Raw genomic sequence first — 19,425 nt, forward strand, 5'->3', positions numbered from 1 at the left:
TTAGATATATAGAGAAGGAGTGCAGAATGCGATTTTTTTTAATTATGCATAAAAATAATATTATACACACTACCACGTATTTGACACACACACACACACACACACACACACACACACACACACACACACCCACACACACATACATATATATACTCTTTTGTTTGTCGTTATAGTCTGTGGTCAATTTGAGAATAGAGCAATACTGTTTGTCTTTAATATTATTTGTCTATAGTCTGACTGAATGTTAAATTAATTATTAATAAAAATCACGTGATCTTACCACGTTTTATTTTGTTTTTGTTATTTAGTATAGGTACGATGGAATTGATAACCTATATTAAATAACAAAAATAAAATAAAAATCAATTTAAGACACTTAAACTTACTATGATACTAATATATCATGGAATACTCTTATGTCTAACCTATTTATCTTTGAGCTTGGATGATATATTCCCTTTTAGATGCATTACGAATACATTCCGACGACCTCGGTGGTCCAGCGGTCTAGTACACCGCTTTACGACCGATGGTCGCGGGTTCGATTCCTCGCACGGCACAAACATTTGTATTCATGAGTATGATTGTTTGTATCGGTCTGGGTGTTTTCTATATATAATATGTATGTATTTACAAAAAAAAAAATATCTATGTATTTGTATCAGTTATCTAGTACCCATAACACAAGCTTTAGCTAGCTTAACTTGGGTCTAGATGGCGCTGTGTGAATTGTCCTAAGATTATTATTATATTATTATTATTCCACCAAAATATGATGCAAATATTTCCCACAAGCACTTTTTTTTTCTTTTAGCTCCGGCGGTCTGTGTTGCCATTAGTCATACCTCAAGACCTTAGAAATGTTATAATAATAAATTATTTTTGTTTTTCAGATGCGGGAGCAGGTATAGCAGTGGTATGGGCCAGGCAGGCAGCCAGCCGTCCGCCGCGGTCCCTCAGCGAGCCCGGCGGGCGCACACCTTGCCGCACGAGCCACCGCGACATGCCCCCAAGGTATTACTGCCCTTATTTATTTATTTATTTCAATGTATAGCAACTTAAAAATACTTTATAGACTAACATAGAGTATCAATCTATTAAAGCTAATTCTTATAAATAAAACAAATCTATACATATAAATAAAATTGGAGTGCCTGTTTGTAATATTGAAATAGCCGTTTTTTACTACCTGCATATGAATATAAATACGGTGCATACATCAAAATTACATTTTTACCATTTTTGTCTGTCAGTCTGTTTTGTCCGGGTAATCTCCGAAATGGCTGGACCGATTTTGACGGGACTTTTATTGGTAGTTATCTGATGTAATAAGGACGTAGGCTACTTTTATTTTAGAAAAATAAAGTTACATTCTACGAGGACGAAGTCGCTGGTACAGCTAGTATATAGTATAGAGAGACGAACTTCTTAGCATTCCATGGATTCACCGTGCGGGTGTCGAGTCCATGGTGTGGCAGAGAGGGAAACTCCGAGCAATTCGCGAGACCCGGGTGTAGGCTGAACCCTTTGCCTTTTGGGAGAAAAACACTCAAGTTTTTAGTTTTTGTAACAGTTCTATTGTAGAGGAGGGAATTTGCAATATATCTAGATATTTTGCAAATACCTAGATGTTTAAAAGGATAAATTTTATCATGTATATGTATTATTTCTCAGCATAGCTGGTTTTGTAGAGACAAGGACAGGTTTTTTCCAAGTCACTTGTTCTCATATATTATTTTATTTAGTAGCAATGTTAGGAAGATATAGAGATATATAGAGTATATATGTATTTAATACTGTAGATTTCTGGAGTTCAATGAAGAATGTTTTATTAAGGTTATTATTATTATTATTATTATGTATCTTTTCTTTTCTCTTCTTTAATCTTGTTTAAAAGAAAGTGGTACTCTGGGTGAATATCATGTGCAAATGTTTTATTGCCGAAAGTTATACATTTTGTGGGAGAGGTAGTGCTATGTGAAGATGTTATTATTGTGGAAATTAGAAATTTTAAGTTTGTGACGGATGTTTGTTACTCATACACATAAAAACTACTGAACGGATTTTGATGAAATTTTACAGTAATATAGCTTATACATCAGAATAACATATAGGCTATCGATTTTACGTGTGAAACCGCGAGCACAGCTTGTTATTATATAAAATACAACATGTTTCCAGGTCCTTCCGTCGCTGCCGGACTCACCACACCTGCGCAGCACCGACAATGGTGCCATCCTTCAGTCAGGAGGCACTATTAGTGGACGGAGACCTACTTCCATCCTACACGAGCCCCGAGTACCTCATGGACATGTGGTAACATGTGTTTGAATTATTTACCAGTTGATGACCTCGGTGGTCTAGCTGTTTAGTATATATACTACATACTACTTTTCACAGGTTCGATTCCTCGCACGGTGCAAACATTTGTATTCGTGAGTATGATTGTTTGTATCGATCGGGGTGTTTTGTATGTATATTATGTATGTATTTACAAAAATAACATATTTAAGTATTTATGTCAGTTGTGTAGTACCCATAACACAAGCTCTGCTTAGGTTGGGACTGTATGGCGGTATGTTAATTGATTTGGATTATTATTAAATGAGGTCGTTCGAAATTCTACTAACATTAACAGTGACTACCAGGAATATCCTGTAAAATTACGCAAGCCTATAATTTTTAATGCAAGACCTGATATCAATTATATAATGACGACTGTTTACAGATATAGTTAGATATATTATAATTAATAATAATAATAATCTCAGGAAAATGGAGGACGAGGACCACACAGGACCATATAGACCCAAGTTAAGCTAGCTAAAGCTTGTGTTATAGGCTCTAGCTAACTGATACAAGTATATAGATATATTTTTGTCGTCAATACACACATATTTTACATAGAAAATACCCATACCGGACATAATCAATCAAATGTTTGTGCCGTACGAGGAATCGAACCGCACCATCGGATGTAAGGCAGTGTGCTGCACCGCTAAACCACCGAGGCCGTCAATGTATATTGTATGTCTAACGAAATAAAACAACCTTAATACACAACATGAAATATTAATTCATCTGTCGAGAGTGTTGACAGCAAACAATTTAACACTCAACTATGAACGCACTAAAACATAGGAATCTAGAAAATTAATCACTTCCCTATCAGCCAGGTCAGGTTAAGGTCATATAACATTGCACCCTAGAAAATACGTAGAAACTACCATGTCCAAGACGCCGTTTATTAAGTGCCTATCATATTTTAAAGCAATATAATTATTTACAGCATTCCAACGTGTTTCGTTCTCGTTCAGCGGGTGCTGGTGTCGAAACAGGTGACCTGCGGTCGAGAGAGAGGGACCCTTTACACAGGTCACACACAAACCTCGACCTTAGGCATCACGAAGGTAATTTTAATTTACATTAAAGCAAACTATGGACATTTGACATTTTCTATCCGTGACACTAAATCTAAATTCGTTGCAGGTAGTAGTTTAAATAAGAAATTTGGATCAGAACCTGATCTTAGGATTGAAGAAGAGCGTCAGAAACCTAAATGTAACAATAAACATTTTCGTAAAAAATATCGGGCTCCACCACCGCCAATAAATGATGTAAGTAATGAAAATAACTATAGAAATAATAAAGTGGGTACGTGAAATGGATTCTTTAAAACGATATTTCATTATTCCAGAAATACGACGGTTCATCGCCTGATTCCAGCGAAGGAAATGCGAAAACGGAACCGCAACGGAAGCTGCGGCTTTTTAAAACAAGAAATGAAACGAAAAAGATGAACGGCCTCGATAATAAATTATACAGAAATGTCAACAATGACTATAGATCACTAGACTTGAACGAGAATCAAGCTTTTGAAAGACGTTATAGATCACCTTGTAAAGACAAGGAACAGCATCTTAAATATCCAGACAGCAAAGACATGGTACAAAGTACGTCATCACTGAAAAGGGAAGAGCGCCTGCTACAACAAAGACAAGATTACAAAAAGGCGAGAACTGACAGAGTCAGTGGATGCAGAGCTAAAACTTCAAAAACGATAGAGCAAAGTGAGGCTTGGAAGACCCCTTTACTTAATAGAAATTTCAGGTATTCAGATAGGTTTAGGAGAGACGACAACGAACAGCCTACATTAAGAAGAGAAAAGACTTTTGATAGCACTTTACTATCAAGTGAAAATGATTGTGATATTCCAAAATCTTCACATGAAAGTAAGTTAAAAAGTATAGGTGAGCAGCTGAAAGGAGCTCGGCTCACACCTTTAGCAGAAACAAATAATAAGCCTTTGAGAAAATCTCTTCCGTCACTATTGCCCAAAAGTAGTGATGAAAAAGATGAATTTCAAGCGGAGCTCAAAAAGGCTACAAGTAGAATAAGAAACGAGTTAGGCAATAAAATTAATATAAGTGAAAACAAAACTAGTCAGAGCGATAAAACGAACACACAGAAACCAAACCCAACGAAAACCGTAACACAGAACAAAGTCAAAGAGTCTAGTCTTAAAACGAATGTTTGTAACAAGAAAGAAACTAAGACGGCGATTAGTAGAAGACCCTTGGTACGATCAAATGATACCAAATTGAAAGCGAATGCGCCAAGCCATCCAAATGTAAAAAATAACGCGGTAGTCAGTAAATATAAGTTCAATAGCAAAGAGAGTGGAAAGTCGATACCAGACCGAGGCCAGGCTTCTGGCAAGGAATCAACTCCAGAACACTCTCCCACCAGGAAAAGTATATCATCGACTGAACTTTCCCAAGATCTGTAAGTAATAGTTCTACTTTATATCTTTATATGTATAATACATGTACACCCGTGAGAAGCTAGGCTCGATAGCTAGTTACCTAATAATTGTGAGTTAATAAAGATGAAGAGAAAAATATGTGATATTTAGTTTGTAATGGAGATAATAAAACAATACTTTTTTTTTAAACCTCTCTAAAATTCCTCTTTAAATCTACGTTGTTAATAAGAAACATAAGCTATATATTATTTAAAACAAATACATAAAAGAAAATATAGAGGTTCATACAATAATGGCCCCAGTACTGTGTCGATTGACACTGCAATTTAATTAACGTAAGACCGTAGTATTACATAAAATATTGACATAATTAATAAGAATTTAATTATAATGTTTATTTCTAGGAAAAAATCGGCACCATCCAAACAATTCTACTTTGGCATGATTGAAAGTAAACAAACTGAGCCGCGGGAACACTTGAAGGATTTCCCTGGATTAGGAAGCCCCATAATAGAAGAAATCAGCAACTTTCACATTATAGAACAGAAGTTATTAGGATATCATGACGAGGATGCTGAATTCGAAAAGTTCAATGCAAAACTAAGAGAAGACTGCAAACTTAAAAATTGTGAGTAATTGTTTTAAATATATAATACTAGCTTCCCGGCAAACGTTGTTTTGCCTTAAAATAAAAAAAAATTAGGGGTGACTACCCCTAACATTTCGGGGGATGAAAAATAGATGTTGGCCGATTCTCAGACCTACTCAATACGCTCACAAAATTTCATTAGAATCAGTCAAGCCGTTTCGGAGGAGTATGGGAACGAAAACTGTGACACGAGAATTTTATATATAAGATTTCATGCAATGTATTTTTAACTCGTTGTGTCCGTGGTTTCACTCGCCTAAAATTCATAGCCTATGTGATATTTTGGTGTATAAGCTATATGTAAAGTGTCATCAAAATCCGTTAAGTAGTTTTTGCGTGAAAAAGTAACAAACATCCATCCATCCACAAAAAAATTAAGTACATCTATCAGTTTTGTACCCATAACACAAGCTCTGCTTAGCTTGGGATTAAATAGCGCTATGTGAAATATATTAAGATTTGTATAGCACCATATACCACTAGCTGCTATTAAATCAATTTTACTGAACGTTTTTTTTCCATTAGCCTCAACTTGTACATAGTTAAAATAACAATAGACATTAACACCATTTTATGGTCTCTCTCCAGTGTCATCTGAGTCAGCGTTGTCATCAGGGTCAGATGGCGAAGGGTCAGAGGGGTCCCTTGGTATCGCAATAAGACTACGACCTACCTTACCTAAGAAACAGCAACCTGTGCCGCGCTTCTCACCGGCTGCTGCTTGGCGGCAATTAGCATCGTTAGACGCATATTTAGCTGCAGGTAAAATTCAGATAAATTCAAAAACGTATTCGTGTAGCATTCATATATCATTTATTCATATTAGCCGCTTATGACTGTCTAATTTTTTATGTCTAATGTCTAATTTTTTCTCTACCGTCCACCGTCCAGTTCTGTATATAGATACAATTGAGAAGAACTGGCAAGACACTCAATTGAATTTCTTAAAATTATTTTAATATGCCATTTTAAGTGCAACGTTTATTTATATAGGTGTATATGTCTAACATTAAATGAAAGTCCCGTGCATGAACAACTATTGCCAGGCACGCTCGTCATTCAAGGAATCGTTTAGTCAGTTTAGGTTTAGTAAGTAAATACATCAGTTTGATATTATTTTCTTTTCTTCTTTTGCCGTATTACCTACGTGTTCAAGAATTTCCGTCTCCCTAAGGTTGTCTTTAAAAAATTGCGTTCTGCAGTATGTTCACCTTAATGTAATTCCATATTATCTTTAATATATTATTTATGTCCTTTCTTCTCTATATATTATAAATAAAGATGGTCTGGACGATATTGCTCAGCGATAAGACACCCTTTTGTATCAGTTAATGTATTTCTAATATTTTAATTATTTTCTGTATTTGGTGCAATAAAGAGTATAAATAAAGTAATCTAATTATTTTATTTATTTATTGCATATAAATAAATAAAACATATTATAATACAACACCATAACAGATTATCCAAATCGGTTTTGCAACTTAGTACAGTGCAACTTAGTATATATATATAGTAATTTATTTCACAATATAAATATTATAAAAATTCAAGAAAAATTAAATATGAAAATTTTTATAAATTGGTCCTGGCTAACAGAAATCGGAATAAAACTTGATTATGGTGCGCACCTACGTAACCATTCGCTACCTATAGCTGGAGTATAATCTATCTACCTATCAATTATAACATCAAAGATTATCTTCAAAACACCAACTGCAATGAAATCTAAATAAATCGCATCTGAATTTGCAGAAACACAGCCGCTGGCAGTGGAAACGAAGATGTCACCGAATGTGTCGCCAGAGTCCTCACCGAGATCGGAGCAGTCGGCCGACAAGTCCGGCGACTCGGGTATATCTGGTGACCATGGGCATAGTGATCAGAGGATTGATTCACCAGGACATGTGAGTACCTCAAATTTAGTTTTATTTAAATTAGTGTACACCACACGAACAACGGATATCATAGAAGATGTGGTCAAAGGCATTGTCAACTGTCAATGAGGCGGTAGTGCATCGTTATATATTTTTTTATAGCCAAGGGATAATCTGACTGCGGCTCACCTGATGATAAGTGATTACCGCCGCTTATGAGCACCCACAACACCAGAGGAATTGCAAATGTGTTGTCGTCCAATTAAGAAGAAGTAATTTCTTTTCTTCGCATTGGATGCGAGCAGCGCAGGACCGATCGTGGTGGAGAACTTTTAGGGGAAGCCTTTGTTCAGCAGTGGAAATCTTCCGGGGTTAGATGATGATGACGATGAATTTCTTTTCTTATTTGTTTCAATATATATCGGTCCGGAAATACCATTTGCTGGAAGGTGAATCCACAATGTGGTTGTGCGTGGCAAAAAGTTTCTAGAAAAAGCGTGGTGGAGCACCGCCATTTATCGAGATGATCAGGGTGGTATTTTAGTTTCTGATGGTTAGTGCGATGGTGAAATTCAGTGGCTGGTATTAATTCGAACAGTATATATATATACCTATATATTTTGAATGCAACGTGTCAGGGGGCGAGTCTACTCGGATTAAGTTTTGGTTTTGATGTTACTTTCAACGAAGAGTAAGTCAGAATATAATATGACAGAGATTTTTTTTGTGTTCGCCAGGTTTTATTCACTTATGAAAGTCAAGTTTTTTGGTTATAAGTTTTTCCCCTATCGTTCGAGCACAGGCTATAGATTCAATTGAGTCTGTGTAGTGAATTGTACTGAATTCCTTTTTTCTGAGTTTTTTAATAATGTTAGACATACGCACACATACATACACATATAAACCTTATATGTGTATGTATGTGTGCCTATGTCTACCATTAAATAAAAATCCGTTGTTATTTAAGTAATCATTTACTAAATAAAAACGGCTTTACTCGATATCGTTTTAAATTTATATAAAAGTAATTCTATAATATCCTTTGGTGAAATCAAATCTTTAATCTTTAGTTCAGACTATATAGACAATTTCTGTGTAATTTTGTCAGATGCAAGATTCACCACCAGCTTGGACGCCTCAGCAAGACCTTGGTGACAGCAGTTCCGACGGGGCTGGTGGAACGCGAGGAGTGCTACTCCCAGGTGGTGCTGTCACATATAATCCTGGTGCTCAGCCATTCAGCCTGTCCCTCCCTAGAGATGCACATGACAGGGTGAGTGTTGTATTATGCGGCAGGGATGGTGGGGGAGCGGTTGGTAATTCAGATGATTTCTCTATAGTATTCAGAACTAGATACCGTGAGGCCACAAAGCTGCTATTGAGGGTTTTAATTGGAATTTCCATTCAATTTATAGACGAAAACCAGATGTGGTTTTCATCGATCAGATTTAACTTTATTAAACGACTTCACCGATCGAGACCAAAATTTCATCCAAGTTCGATCTTCGGGCCTTCGTTTCTTCCTTTCTTCGTTTACCACTTAATAATAATAATAATAATAATAATAAATTTATTTGCAATAGATTTTGGGTACATACATATATGATGTTATACAAAAACTTCGCTTATATCCGTACAAATTTTTAGTTAATTAAATTATCAATTGTTTATATAATTATTAATTATTGTATGTAGTTATATGTCAATTTGTATATAAATCTAAAATGAGGAACAATTTATTATTTTAATATTCCAAAAACTCTTTAATTGAGTAAAAACACTTGGAAACTAACCATTCATGCAGTTTTCTTTTAAATAATATTCCATTAAATTCCATTAAATTGTTTTTATTAATGTTTCATAACAAAGGTCTATGTGTATGTTCATAATAAAAATCTATATATTTAAGTTTCGATTTGAAAAATGTAAACTCCTAAATCCTTGTAGGATTATTTAAAAAAGCAACACACAAGTTTCTTGCTCGTTCTTCTTGTGACGAGACAGCTTTCCGAATGAGCGATAGATTAAAAAAATGTTATGACGAAAGTGCTTAAATTAAGTTTATTTGAATAAAGAATTTTCTATTCTATTCTATTCTATTTTATCTTATATAGCTATTATGTATACATATAAATAAAATTGGAGTGTTTGTCTGTAATATTGAAATAACCGTTTTTTACTACATAGATATGAATATAAATACGGTACATACACCAAAATATCAATTTCTATAATTTTTAGACAGACAGACGTGTGTCGGTCTGTTTGCTCTGGCTAGGCTAATCTCTAAAATGGCTGGGCCGATTTTGACGGGACTTTTTTTGGCAAGTAGCTGATGTAATAGGGAGTAACTTAGGCTACTTTTATATTAGAAAAAAAATAAAATTCAACGCGAACGAAGTCGCGGAAACAGCTAGTTCTATTATATAAGTAGGGTAATAATCGTAATGGTCTATAGAGAAATCATCATAAACAATACATGGTGTAACATTAATTTTATAACTGTCTGTTGGACTGTAACTAATAAACTAATCACTCGCCTTACCTCCCGTCAATTGAGCAGCTGAGGAGGAGTAAAGACTGAGGAATTCATTCATTAAGGAACTATTAACTCTATATACATTATGTATTATAGTATTATATTGCTTGACACTTGCTATGCTACTAACGCCTCTTCTTATATCGCACTGGCTACTCGCCCCGGCTTCGCCCGGGTGTACATGTATTATACATATAAACCTTCCTCTTGAATCACTCTATCTATTAAAAAAACGTTGCGTGGTTGTAAAGATTTAAGCATACATAGGGACAGACAGACTGCAACAGCGACTTTGTTTTATACTATGTAATGATGTACGTATTAAGATAAAAAAAAACAAGAAACCTTTTTATGTCTTATGTGAAAGATGAAATGGTAAGAAAGGGTAATATAATCATTGTATAATTTTAAGTAGTATAAATAGTTTTAAAATATAAACGTGTTGGCAATTAGCTGTAAGTTTATATTGTGTTAATTAAATAAATAAATAAAAATAACGAGATGAATGGAAGAGAAAAACATATTAGGCCGACCACAAATAAATGGGATAAGGAAGAAGCAGATGATGATGTTACAAGGTCATAGTTGACTAGCTGACTCGTGCTTCGTCTGCGTTTCATTTCCCCACCTGTCGCAATATTTTTCACTGCAGCTCCGCTCCTATTGGTCGTAGCGTAATGTTATATAGCTTAAAGCCTTCCTCGACAATTGGAGTATCCAACACAAAAAACAATTTTCAATTCGAACCTGTACTTCTTGAGATTAGCGTATTCAAACAAACAAACAAACAAACTCTTCAGCTTTATAATTCTAATTCAAAAATCATTTATTCATGTAGGGCATTTTAGACGCTTATGAACGTCAAATTTTTTATATTATAATTTTTTCCCTACCGTCCAGTTCACTATATAAATCCAATTGAGAAGAACTGGCAAGAATCTCAATTGATATTAGTATATATTAATATACATAATCTTATATATAAAATTCTCGTGTCACAGTTTTCGTTCCCATACTCCTCCGAAACGGCTTGACCGATTCTCATGAAATTTTGTGAGCGTATTGAGTAGGTCTGAGAATCGGCCAACATCTATTTTTCATCCCCCTAAATGTAAGGGGTAGTCCACCCCTATTTTTTTTTTTATTTTAAGGCAAAACAACGTTTGCCGGGGCAGCTAGTGTTAATATAAAATAGTTAAATTCTAGGATGAAGTCACGTGTAACAGTTAGTATTAACTACGATCTCATCGTATCTTTGTACTTTAAAATGTTCCTAAACTTGTGTGAAGCGTATATTATAGGTAGACAGGTAATTTAGCAATTATACACATGTTTTTTACTCATAACATGTTATTAGATGACATAATCTTTGAGATTCGTTTGGCCCATAAAAACTTTAACATTAGAACAAGGCGTGACTTCAGATAAATTACTATGGTAATTGCTATAAGAAAAAAATATTTCTAAAATAAAACGCTTAAGTTACTACTTAGGACACTAATGTCCTAAGTAAGTCCTCTTTCAAAATCAGTGTAGAGTTTCTCTTATTACAGTTGGCTTATTGATCACTTGAACAGATTTACCCTACTACGAGGATAGAATACGGAGGGTTATGATTTTGACCGTTTTATAGTATAATTCTGCCGTGTCAATGGTATATTTAAAAAAAAAAATATCTTATTTACTAAAAAGTATTTAAAGTACATCAATTTACACATCACCTGCTGCGCTGTTACCGATTTTGACGGGACTTTGAAAGCGAGTGAAAGTCCCGTCAAAATCGGTACAACCGTTTCAGAGACTAGCACGAACAAACAGATAAACAGACAGGCAAACAAACAGTTTTGAAATTTTAAAGTTTAGCACACTGCTTTACTATAATGGTCGCGGGTTCGATTCTACGTACGGTTTGTATTCATGAGTGTGATTGTTTGTATGAGTCTGGGTGTTTTATATGTATTTACAAAAAAATGTATTTAAGTATTTCTATTTGTTGTTTAATACGCTTAACACAAGTTCTGCTTAGCTTGGGACTAGATGGCGCTGTATGAATTGGGTTTATTATGATCAAAATAAAGCACATCTTACTCGCTAATAATCCTTTCTTCAAATTAATAAATTCTCAAAACCGATTATGTATTTCCTTATATCCATCACCTGCTAATAAAAAAATATATTTCTTTATTGTTACTTTGTCTTTGACAAACAACTCTCTATGATTTATTTTTTAATTTTTAATTATGCCATTCTTTAGCTGGTATTTCAATTATATGATTTTATTTTTAATGAAACATTTTTTTATCGTTGAATTATTCTATTCTTTATCTAATCTTTCAATTCCATTATTTTATTCTTAATTAAACATTGTTTTAATATTTACTTTAAATCAATTATTAAGTACATCCATCAGCTACTAATGAAAAATTATCTTACTTTAAATAATGTTACTTTCTTGTACAAATATCTGTAATTTCTTTTTTATCGTTTAATTATTCTATTCTTTATCTGATCATTCTATTCTATGATTTTATTTTATTCTTAATTAAACATTGTTTTAATATTTACTTTAAAACAATTATTAATTGAAATAAATTACATTTCTATATATATAAACATAATATTGAAGTCCTTTCGTACTTTATTCCTCATCAGTATAAATGAAGGAGTTGTTTTGATCTCCTCGTAGTTTAAAGCGATATCGTGCTTCTACGAATGCTTCCAGGGTAAACAGTTGCAGCAAGGGTTCAACAGTCTTCAGAAACTGAAGAAGTCTGTATCGGGGGCGCTCGGTGCAGCGCTGGGCTCCAGAAGGTTCGATCTGGAACATGAGCCGATGTTGCAGGAACCCGAGCAGAACTGGTTCCTGACTAAATCAGCACCGAACTCCTTGAGTAACCCGCTGTTGTTCCAGCAGCCTGTTAGAAAGGGGTCTGTTGAGGATGATATCAAAGAAGAATCAGCGCCACCGTCCGAGAAGGTAAGTTTAATCGATATATTGTTTGGATTGATGATTGACGGCCTCGCTGGTCTAACGGTTTAGCACATCGTCTTCTGATGGTCGCGGGTTCTATTCCTGGCATGGTACAAACATTTGTATGTTTGTTGGTCATGACTATGGTTGTTTTAATGTATATTTGTATGTATTTAAACCGCTACACTACTGAGATCATGATGTTAGAATACTCAGTATTTTGGGAGAAATTTATTGATAATTTTGAAAATTTATAGTACAGTTATATTCCATATGCTATAGATATGTATATTTCATATATACTATAGAATTTGCAACGATATCGCATTTTTTAAGTTATTCTTATATAGAAGTAACAACTTATATGTAACTAGCTACTGGCCCCGGCTTCGCCCGGGTGTACATGTATTATACATATAAACCTTCCTCTGGAATCACTCTATCTATTAAAAAAACCGCTTCAAAATCCGATCCGTAGTTTTAAAAATTTAAGCTATGCATATCCCTATGTATATAGGTACAGACAGACAGCGACAGCGACTTTGTTTTATACTAAATATGTAATGATATTTCATTCAGTATTAAACAAAGTCGCTGACGCTATCTGTCTGTCACTATGTATGCTTAAATCTTTAAAATTACGCAACTGATTTTGAAGCGGTTTTTTTAATAGATAAAACGTTTCAAGAGGATGGTTTATATGTATAATACATGTGGTGGGTAGCTAGTTCATTATATAGTAAAATCTTATTTTTTTTTAAAAGTTCCTTCATGCTAGTGAGATTTGAAAAAGTGCCTCAATGTCAAACATGATACTTTAAAAATAGTTACAAAAAGGTAATTACCAACGTTTTTTTTTTGTAAAGTTCCGTCATTGAGTTGTAACGAAGTCATATCACGATGTTAATCTAATCTCGCGGTGATTAATGAGAAACTATTTACTTTTAATTTAACATACAATATAATTTGCGTTGTTCAAGTAACACTGGGTATTAATTTTTCACTTCAAATCTAATTGTTAACTCATTCATTTACTATTACATTAGCTAAATCTAAATACTGGAAAATAAAATACTAAAAACAAATACTAGACCCAAACTAAGCAAAGCCTGTGTTATGGGACAAGTAAAGACAAATACTTATATTATACTAGCTGTGCCCGTGGTTTCACTCGCGTTAAAATACAATAAAACATATAGCCATGTGTTATTATGATTTATAAGCTATATTTCTGTAAAGTTTCATCAAAAATCATTTACGTAGTAACAAACATCCATACTTACAAACTTTCGCATTGTATAGTATAAAACAAAATAACTATCGCTGTCTGTCCCTATGTATGCATAAATCTTTAAAACTATACAACGGGTTTTGAAACGGTTTTTTTTAATAGATAGAGTGATTCAAGAGGAAGGTATTTATATTAATAAGATATGTTTTTGTAATCTATATTAATAATTTCGTCAAGTGGTACGGTAGACTCGAACGAAACCTTATGTGAATAACAAAACATAAAAAAATATTGATTTCGAGTCGACAACATATATCCGCAAAATTCGGATTATGGAGTATTTCATTAAATTTTAATGACACTGACAAACAAACCGCAGTCGCCATCTTTTCATTTCACTAGCATTTTCTTCAGTCGTGGACGTTCCGCGAAAATATTGTTTTTGACACTTTTTTTATGATAAAAGAGTATGTGTTTTTTCTTTAAACCTGAAATTGGCCGATTGCGAGACAAATTTGGCAATTTTTTTTATTAAAATGTTTTACGACTCTGGATACAAAGGCTAAAAAGGACTTGTGTCCTTTTTAGCCCAACTTAGAATAACCACATTGTGGAATCACCTTCCAGCAATGGTATTTCCGAACCGATACGATATTGAAACCTTCAAGAATAGAGCTTATTCCTTTTTAAAAGGCCGACAACATACTTGCAATTCCCCTGGTGTTGCGGGTGCTCATGGGCGGCGGTAATCACTTACCATCAGGTGAGCCGTATGCTCGTTTGTCCCCTGTGTTATAAAAAAAAAAACAATTAGAATAGAATAACACTTTTTATTTACTATATTTATTAAACATAATGATCGAAGCTTTACAAATCTATTCCTTGCTTATTTTTAATATTCCATGAGAACCGATGACTACAGAAATACCTACCCACATTTCACCGAGCGAAGCCGGGTTTTCATCTAGTTACATATATAATATACATAGAAAATACCCAGCGGTCTGGGTGATACAAGCAATCATATTTATGAATAATCAAATGTTTGAACAGTGCACCGACCATCGGAACTAAACCGTTAGACTACTGAGGTACACTCCATATACATATTATTATTAATATATTATTAATTAAAATTTATATAATGGTAAGTATCTCACGGGAGCGGATATACGCTATGCATTATTGCATAAAAGCAAACGAAGCTGCGGTTAACAGTTAGTTATTTTCTGGGTTTTCCTAAAATGCTAGTAATTTCTGTTTCTTTTTAGGAGGAATCAGCTGCGTGGCGCCATGGGAGCTCTTACCTGTCATGGGGGGGACATGTTATGTACCTGCCCCCCGCCCCAGCCGCCCCTGATCAGCCACTCTCCATACTTGGTCCACTCGATAGGCCTGTCAGGTATATATAAAATATCTTGATTGATTTATATTCTCAGATTTCAAATTTATTTTGCGGACAACGTTATAATTTGTTTTTTATACTGCTTTCTTGATATATGATAGCGTAGCGGCTTTTATATTGATTGCCGCATGCATCCTCATGTAAAGTGCGAATACTGTAACTACCATATAGTAATTTTAAGTAGCTGTGACGTGGTCGAGTGGAATGAGTAGTCATGCTCACTAAAATGTCCAGACATGTGGCGGCGTGGTGGGCCAGGTCATTGGGCTCCCTAAAATATAGTCGAGCGCAGTCATGGCTGGCTCAACCGTCATACTCGTGAACGAGTGCTGCTTGTAGGGACTAGTCTGCTCTTATCACTACGACTGATTTAATCTTATTGTTTTTATATTTGAGCCTAAATAAATTAGTGCTGGTTTGTAGTTTGTATTCACACGTTTCGACTTGTGTCGAAAATGTGAACTTACAAGGATTGTTTAAAAGAGCAACACACAAGTTTCTTGCTTATTCTTCTTGTGATGAGACAGCTTTCCGAATAAGCGGTAGATTTATCAAAAAATATTGACTATTCAAAAGTGCTTAAATTAAGTTTATTTGAATAAATGATTTTCTATTCTATTCTATTTACTTAAAACATGTTACATTTAGTTCGTCAGTTACAAAATTACAATACAATAGTAAACATTAACATCAATCTAATATATAACATTCTCGTCACACAGGTTTCGTGTTTATTCCTCCGAAACGGCTTAACCGATTTTGATGAAATTTTATACGTATATTCAGTAGGTCTGAGAATAGGTTTATGACTAATTTTTATACCTCATTGTTTATGATGTGATAAAATGGATTATTTAAAATTAAAAAATTAAATACTTTATTGTTTTTCTAAATATCAAAATTGGTAAGTCAGTTATTTCTTTTGGCAATCTTCTTTTATTATATATTATTATCTTCAATGGCAGTCCCTGTTTAATAGATAGATTTGTAATAATACAATATTTATGATATTATAGCCATGACATTAATATTTGTATTTTGCGGGAATCGAACTCACAAGCAATCGTAAGTAAGACGAATGAATTATGTTTTCTGGACAGGAGTAAATCGAGTGGTTGTCTGGAAGTGGCCGCGCGTGCAGCCCGAGCGGCGCTCGCGAGTGAAATGCGCGAACGCGAACGATCAGCTTCGCCGGAAGTTGCGCGTGCGCTGCCGGCTCGCGTCGAACCGACTACCAATGTGAGTATTCTTTTTTCAAATATTAGATCCGGCAACGTTGTTTTGACATATAAATTAAAATCGCTATTAAAAAATAGGGCTTGGGGATAGAAGGGTGAAAATTTAGGGCAGTAGTTTATATTATTCTTAAATGCCACATTATAAATATATATTTTTTTGTCAAATTTATGAAAAAAAACCCGTTTTTGCGCTAACTTTTATAATATGCTAACATTTAAGTGGACGATGATGAGCATGAATCTAATTTCTATTTTATATTATATAATATATATATATATAATATATATTAAAATAATACATTATTTGGAGGTTTTTCTCTAAATATGATATTAATCCTTGTCAAAATACATAAGTTATTCATTGGGGGATTATATATCCAAAATTGTCCTTTACATCATTTCATTTCAACCAACACTTTGTGCCTATATTCTTTTTAATAAAAGAACATTTATCAGGCAATAAATTGACGCAGTAATATAGCCAGCAAACTATTTTACTTTGTCTATTGTCTATGTTTTTAATATTATATAATATAATATAATACTATATTGAACATGTATGACATAAGCGCGGTGGTTATCACTCACTGTAGCGTCATATATTATACGACTAGATTAAAAAAAATTTAATGACTATTCAAAAGTGCATAAATGTAAGTTTATTTGAATAAATGATTTTCTATTCTATTCTATTCTATTCTATGTTATGATGAAGGTGTCGCTACACAATATATTGTTTATTGTAGTATGTAGGTAGTGAAAAAGGGTAATAATTGTACATTAGTAAGTTTATTTGGTAGTGCTACATACCTTGTTAGTAGTGCTACATTCGACGCGGAGACGTAAAACTGTTTTTTTTTTTTTTTCTGACAATATGCTGTTGGCCCAAACAACCCGTTATGGAGCGAGTGCAGATGGCACTCCAAAAAAAGGACTTATTAATAACGTGAAGGCCAACTTCGACGACGGATACGAGACGTAGACTGACTTTACACTAAACTTAAATCTACGTTATCTGGAGAGGTAGTAATGGACACTTCCATTCAGATAACGAGTGTTGACAGAAATATTACAAGTGTACAAAATAAGAGAGTTTATATCAAAATTGTTTTTTAATATTTTTATGTAAACAAGATTTTACAACAGTCATGTTCATTACTAATAACCTTTGACTCGCCACCTGCCTTTCCCCGTTGCTATTGATGATTCCTATGATTAATTATAGCAACCATTTAACTGAGACGTTAATGCCCGTATCACGGCTGTTACTAAACTCATTGATGGATTGTTAACATCATATAATTATATATTAAACATTATTACGTTGATGATGTTGTTAATGAAGCTTTGTTGGTATATATATATGTATTTATATTTTATATTTATTTTAATTATTATTTTCACGTACCCTCAGATGGGTTGAAGCTGAAAATCAGTGTTTTGTTCACTGAACAATGTTCCACGCAGAGCTTCGACCTTTTTGTTTGGTACCGATCACACATAATAACACAAACTTGTAAATCTTATGTCATACTATGTATGGTCTATTTGTATGAACATGTAATTGTGTCCTGATCATCTGGATGAATGGCGGTCTTCCACAGTGCGGTTTTCTAGAAACTTTTTGCCTCGCACAACCACATTGTGGAATCACCTTCCAGCAATGGTATTTCCGAACCGATACGATATTAAAACCTTCAAGAAAAGAGGTTATTCCTTTTTAAAAGGCCGACAACGTACTTGCAATTCCCCTGGTGTTGCGGGTGCTCATGGGCGGCGGTAATCACTTACCATCAAGTGAGCCGCATGCTCGTTTGTCCCCTGTGTTATAAAAAAAATGTAATTGTGTGTGATTAGTAACAAACAAATAAACCGATACATATATCTATCTATTTTTCTTCTTTCGATTCAATGGCAACTAGGTGTATTTTTCCCCAGAATGTTGCGACGATTTTAACACTTGTTGTAGTCGGCGAGCCAGAGACTAATTTCGTCAAACATTTCGCCTGGCCGAAAATTTCTAAAATGCTTCATATAGTGGTATTATGCAGCGTAGTAAAAGACAGCTGCAGTTCCGAGTATAGTTTGAGAGCAGGACCCTCGCAAACATATTTTTTTTTTATATAAAACAAATAATATTAATTTTTTAGGTATTGTATGTTTTGTTAAATTTAACAAAATTGTTTTTTATGCACCATATTCAAACACTATATCGACTCTACGAGAGGACATACAACGACTAAACCATAACACTAAGCACAGATTCGGTGATAAATCATTCTGTGTCTCACCAGAATACTCCTAACAGTAACAATTTCATCAGTACTCAGCTATGAAGCAACTAAACGCTGTCAATTCACAAAAGGCGCTCGAAATCGTTTGTTTAATATACATAAACTAATTCATTACAAATAAAACGACCATATATTACTGCCTCTTACCAATGGATTACGTCGATGTACGATAGAGTTGCCAATCGTCATACTTTTGTCCTACATATTGTAATGTCCTGGGACATCCTCAATAGTTTTTCAGAAGTGTCCTGTGATTTACTTTTTAAAATTCACGTTTATAATTAGGAAGGTTTCAATACCTATAATTTTATTAAAAAATTGATTATTTTAATTTATAATTTGAATTTCATTTTATACATTTTCACTATATAGTAATTTAACTATTGAACCTCTATTACTGCGTCCTGTTTTTAAACTGAACTGTCCTATCTTTCCAAGTAGATCCGGGTTTTTAAA

General features: G+C 34.0%; 1 protein-coding gene across 1 annotated transcript; it reads left to right on the top strand.

The window, feature by feature from the left end:
• The first annotated feature begins 901 nt into the window (after positions 1–901).
• Positions 902–19,011, top strand: LOC131849364 (uncharacterized). Its single transcript, XM_059199462.1, has 13 exons — positions 902–1,014; positions 2,182–2,316; positions 3,290–3,410; positions 3,490–3,617; positions 3,698–4,785; positions 5,170–5,393; positions 6,003–6,176; positions 7,170–7,321; positions 8,400–8,564; positions 12,553–12,807; positions 15,304–15,434; positions 16,538–16,676; positions 18,970–19,011. The coding sequence occupies exons 1-13, from the start codon at positions 919–921 to the stop codon at positions 19,009–19,011; spliced, it is 2,850 nt and encodes a 949-aa protein (XP_059055445.1). The 5' UTR covers positions 902–918.
• Positions 19,012–19,425: the final 414 nt, after the last annotated feature.

This window comes from Achroia grisella, unplaced genomic scaffold (genome assembly GCF_030625045.1).
Source record: "Achroia grisella isolate CSIRO2021 unplaced genomic scaffold, CSIRO_AGI_Agris_v1 utg1056, whole genome shotgun sequence".
Lineage (NCBI taxonomy): Eukaryota > Metazoa > Arthropoda > Insecta > Lepidoptera > Pyralidae > Achroia > Achroia grisella.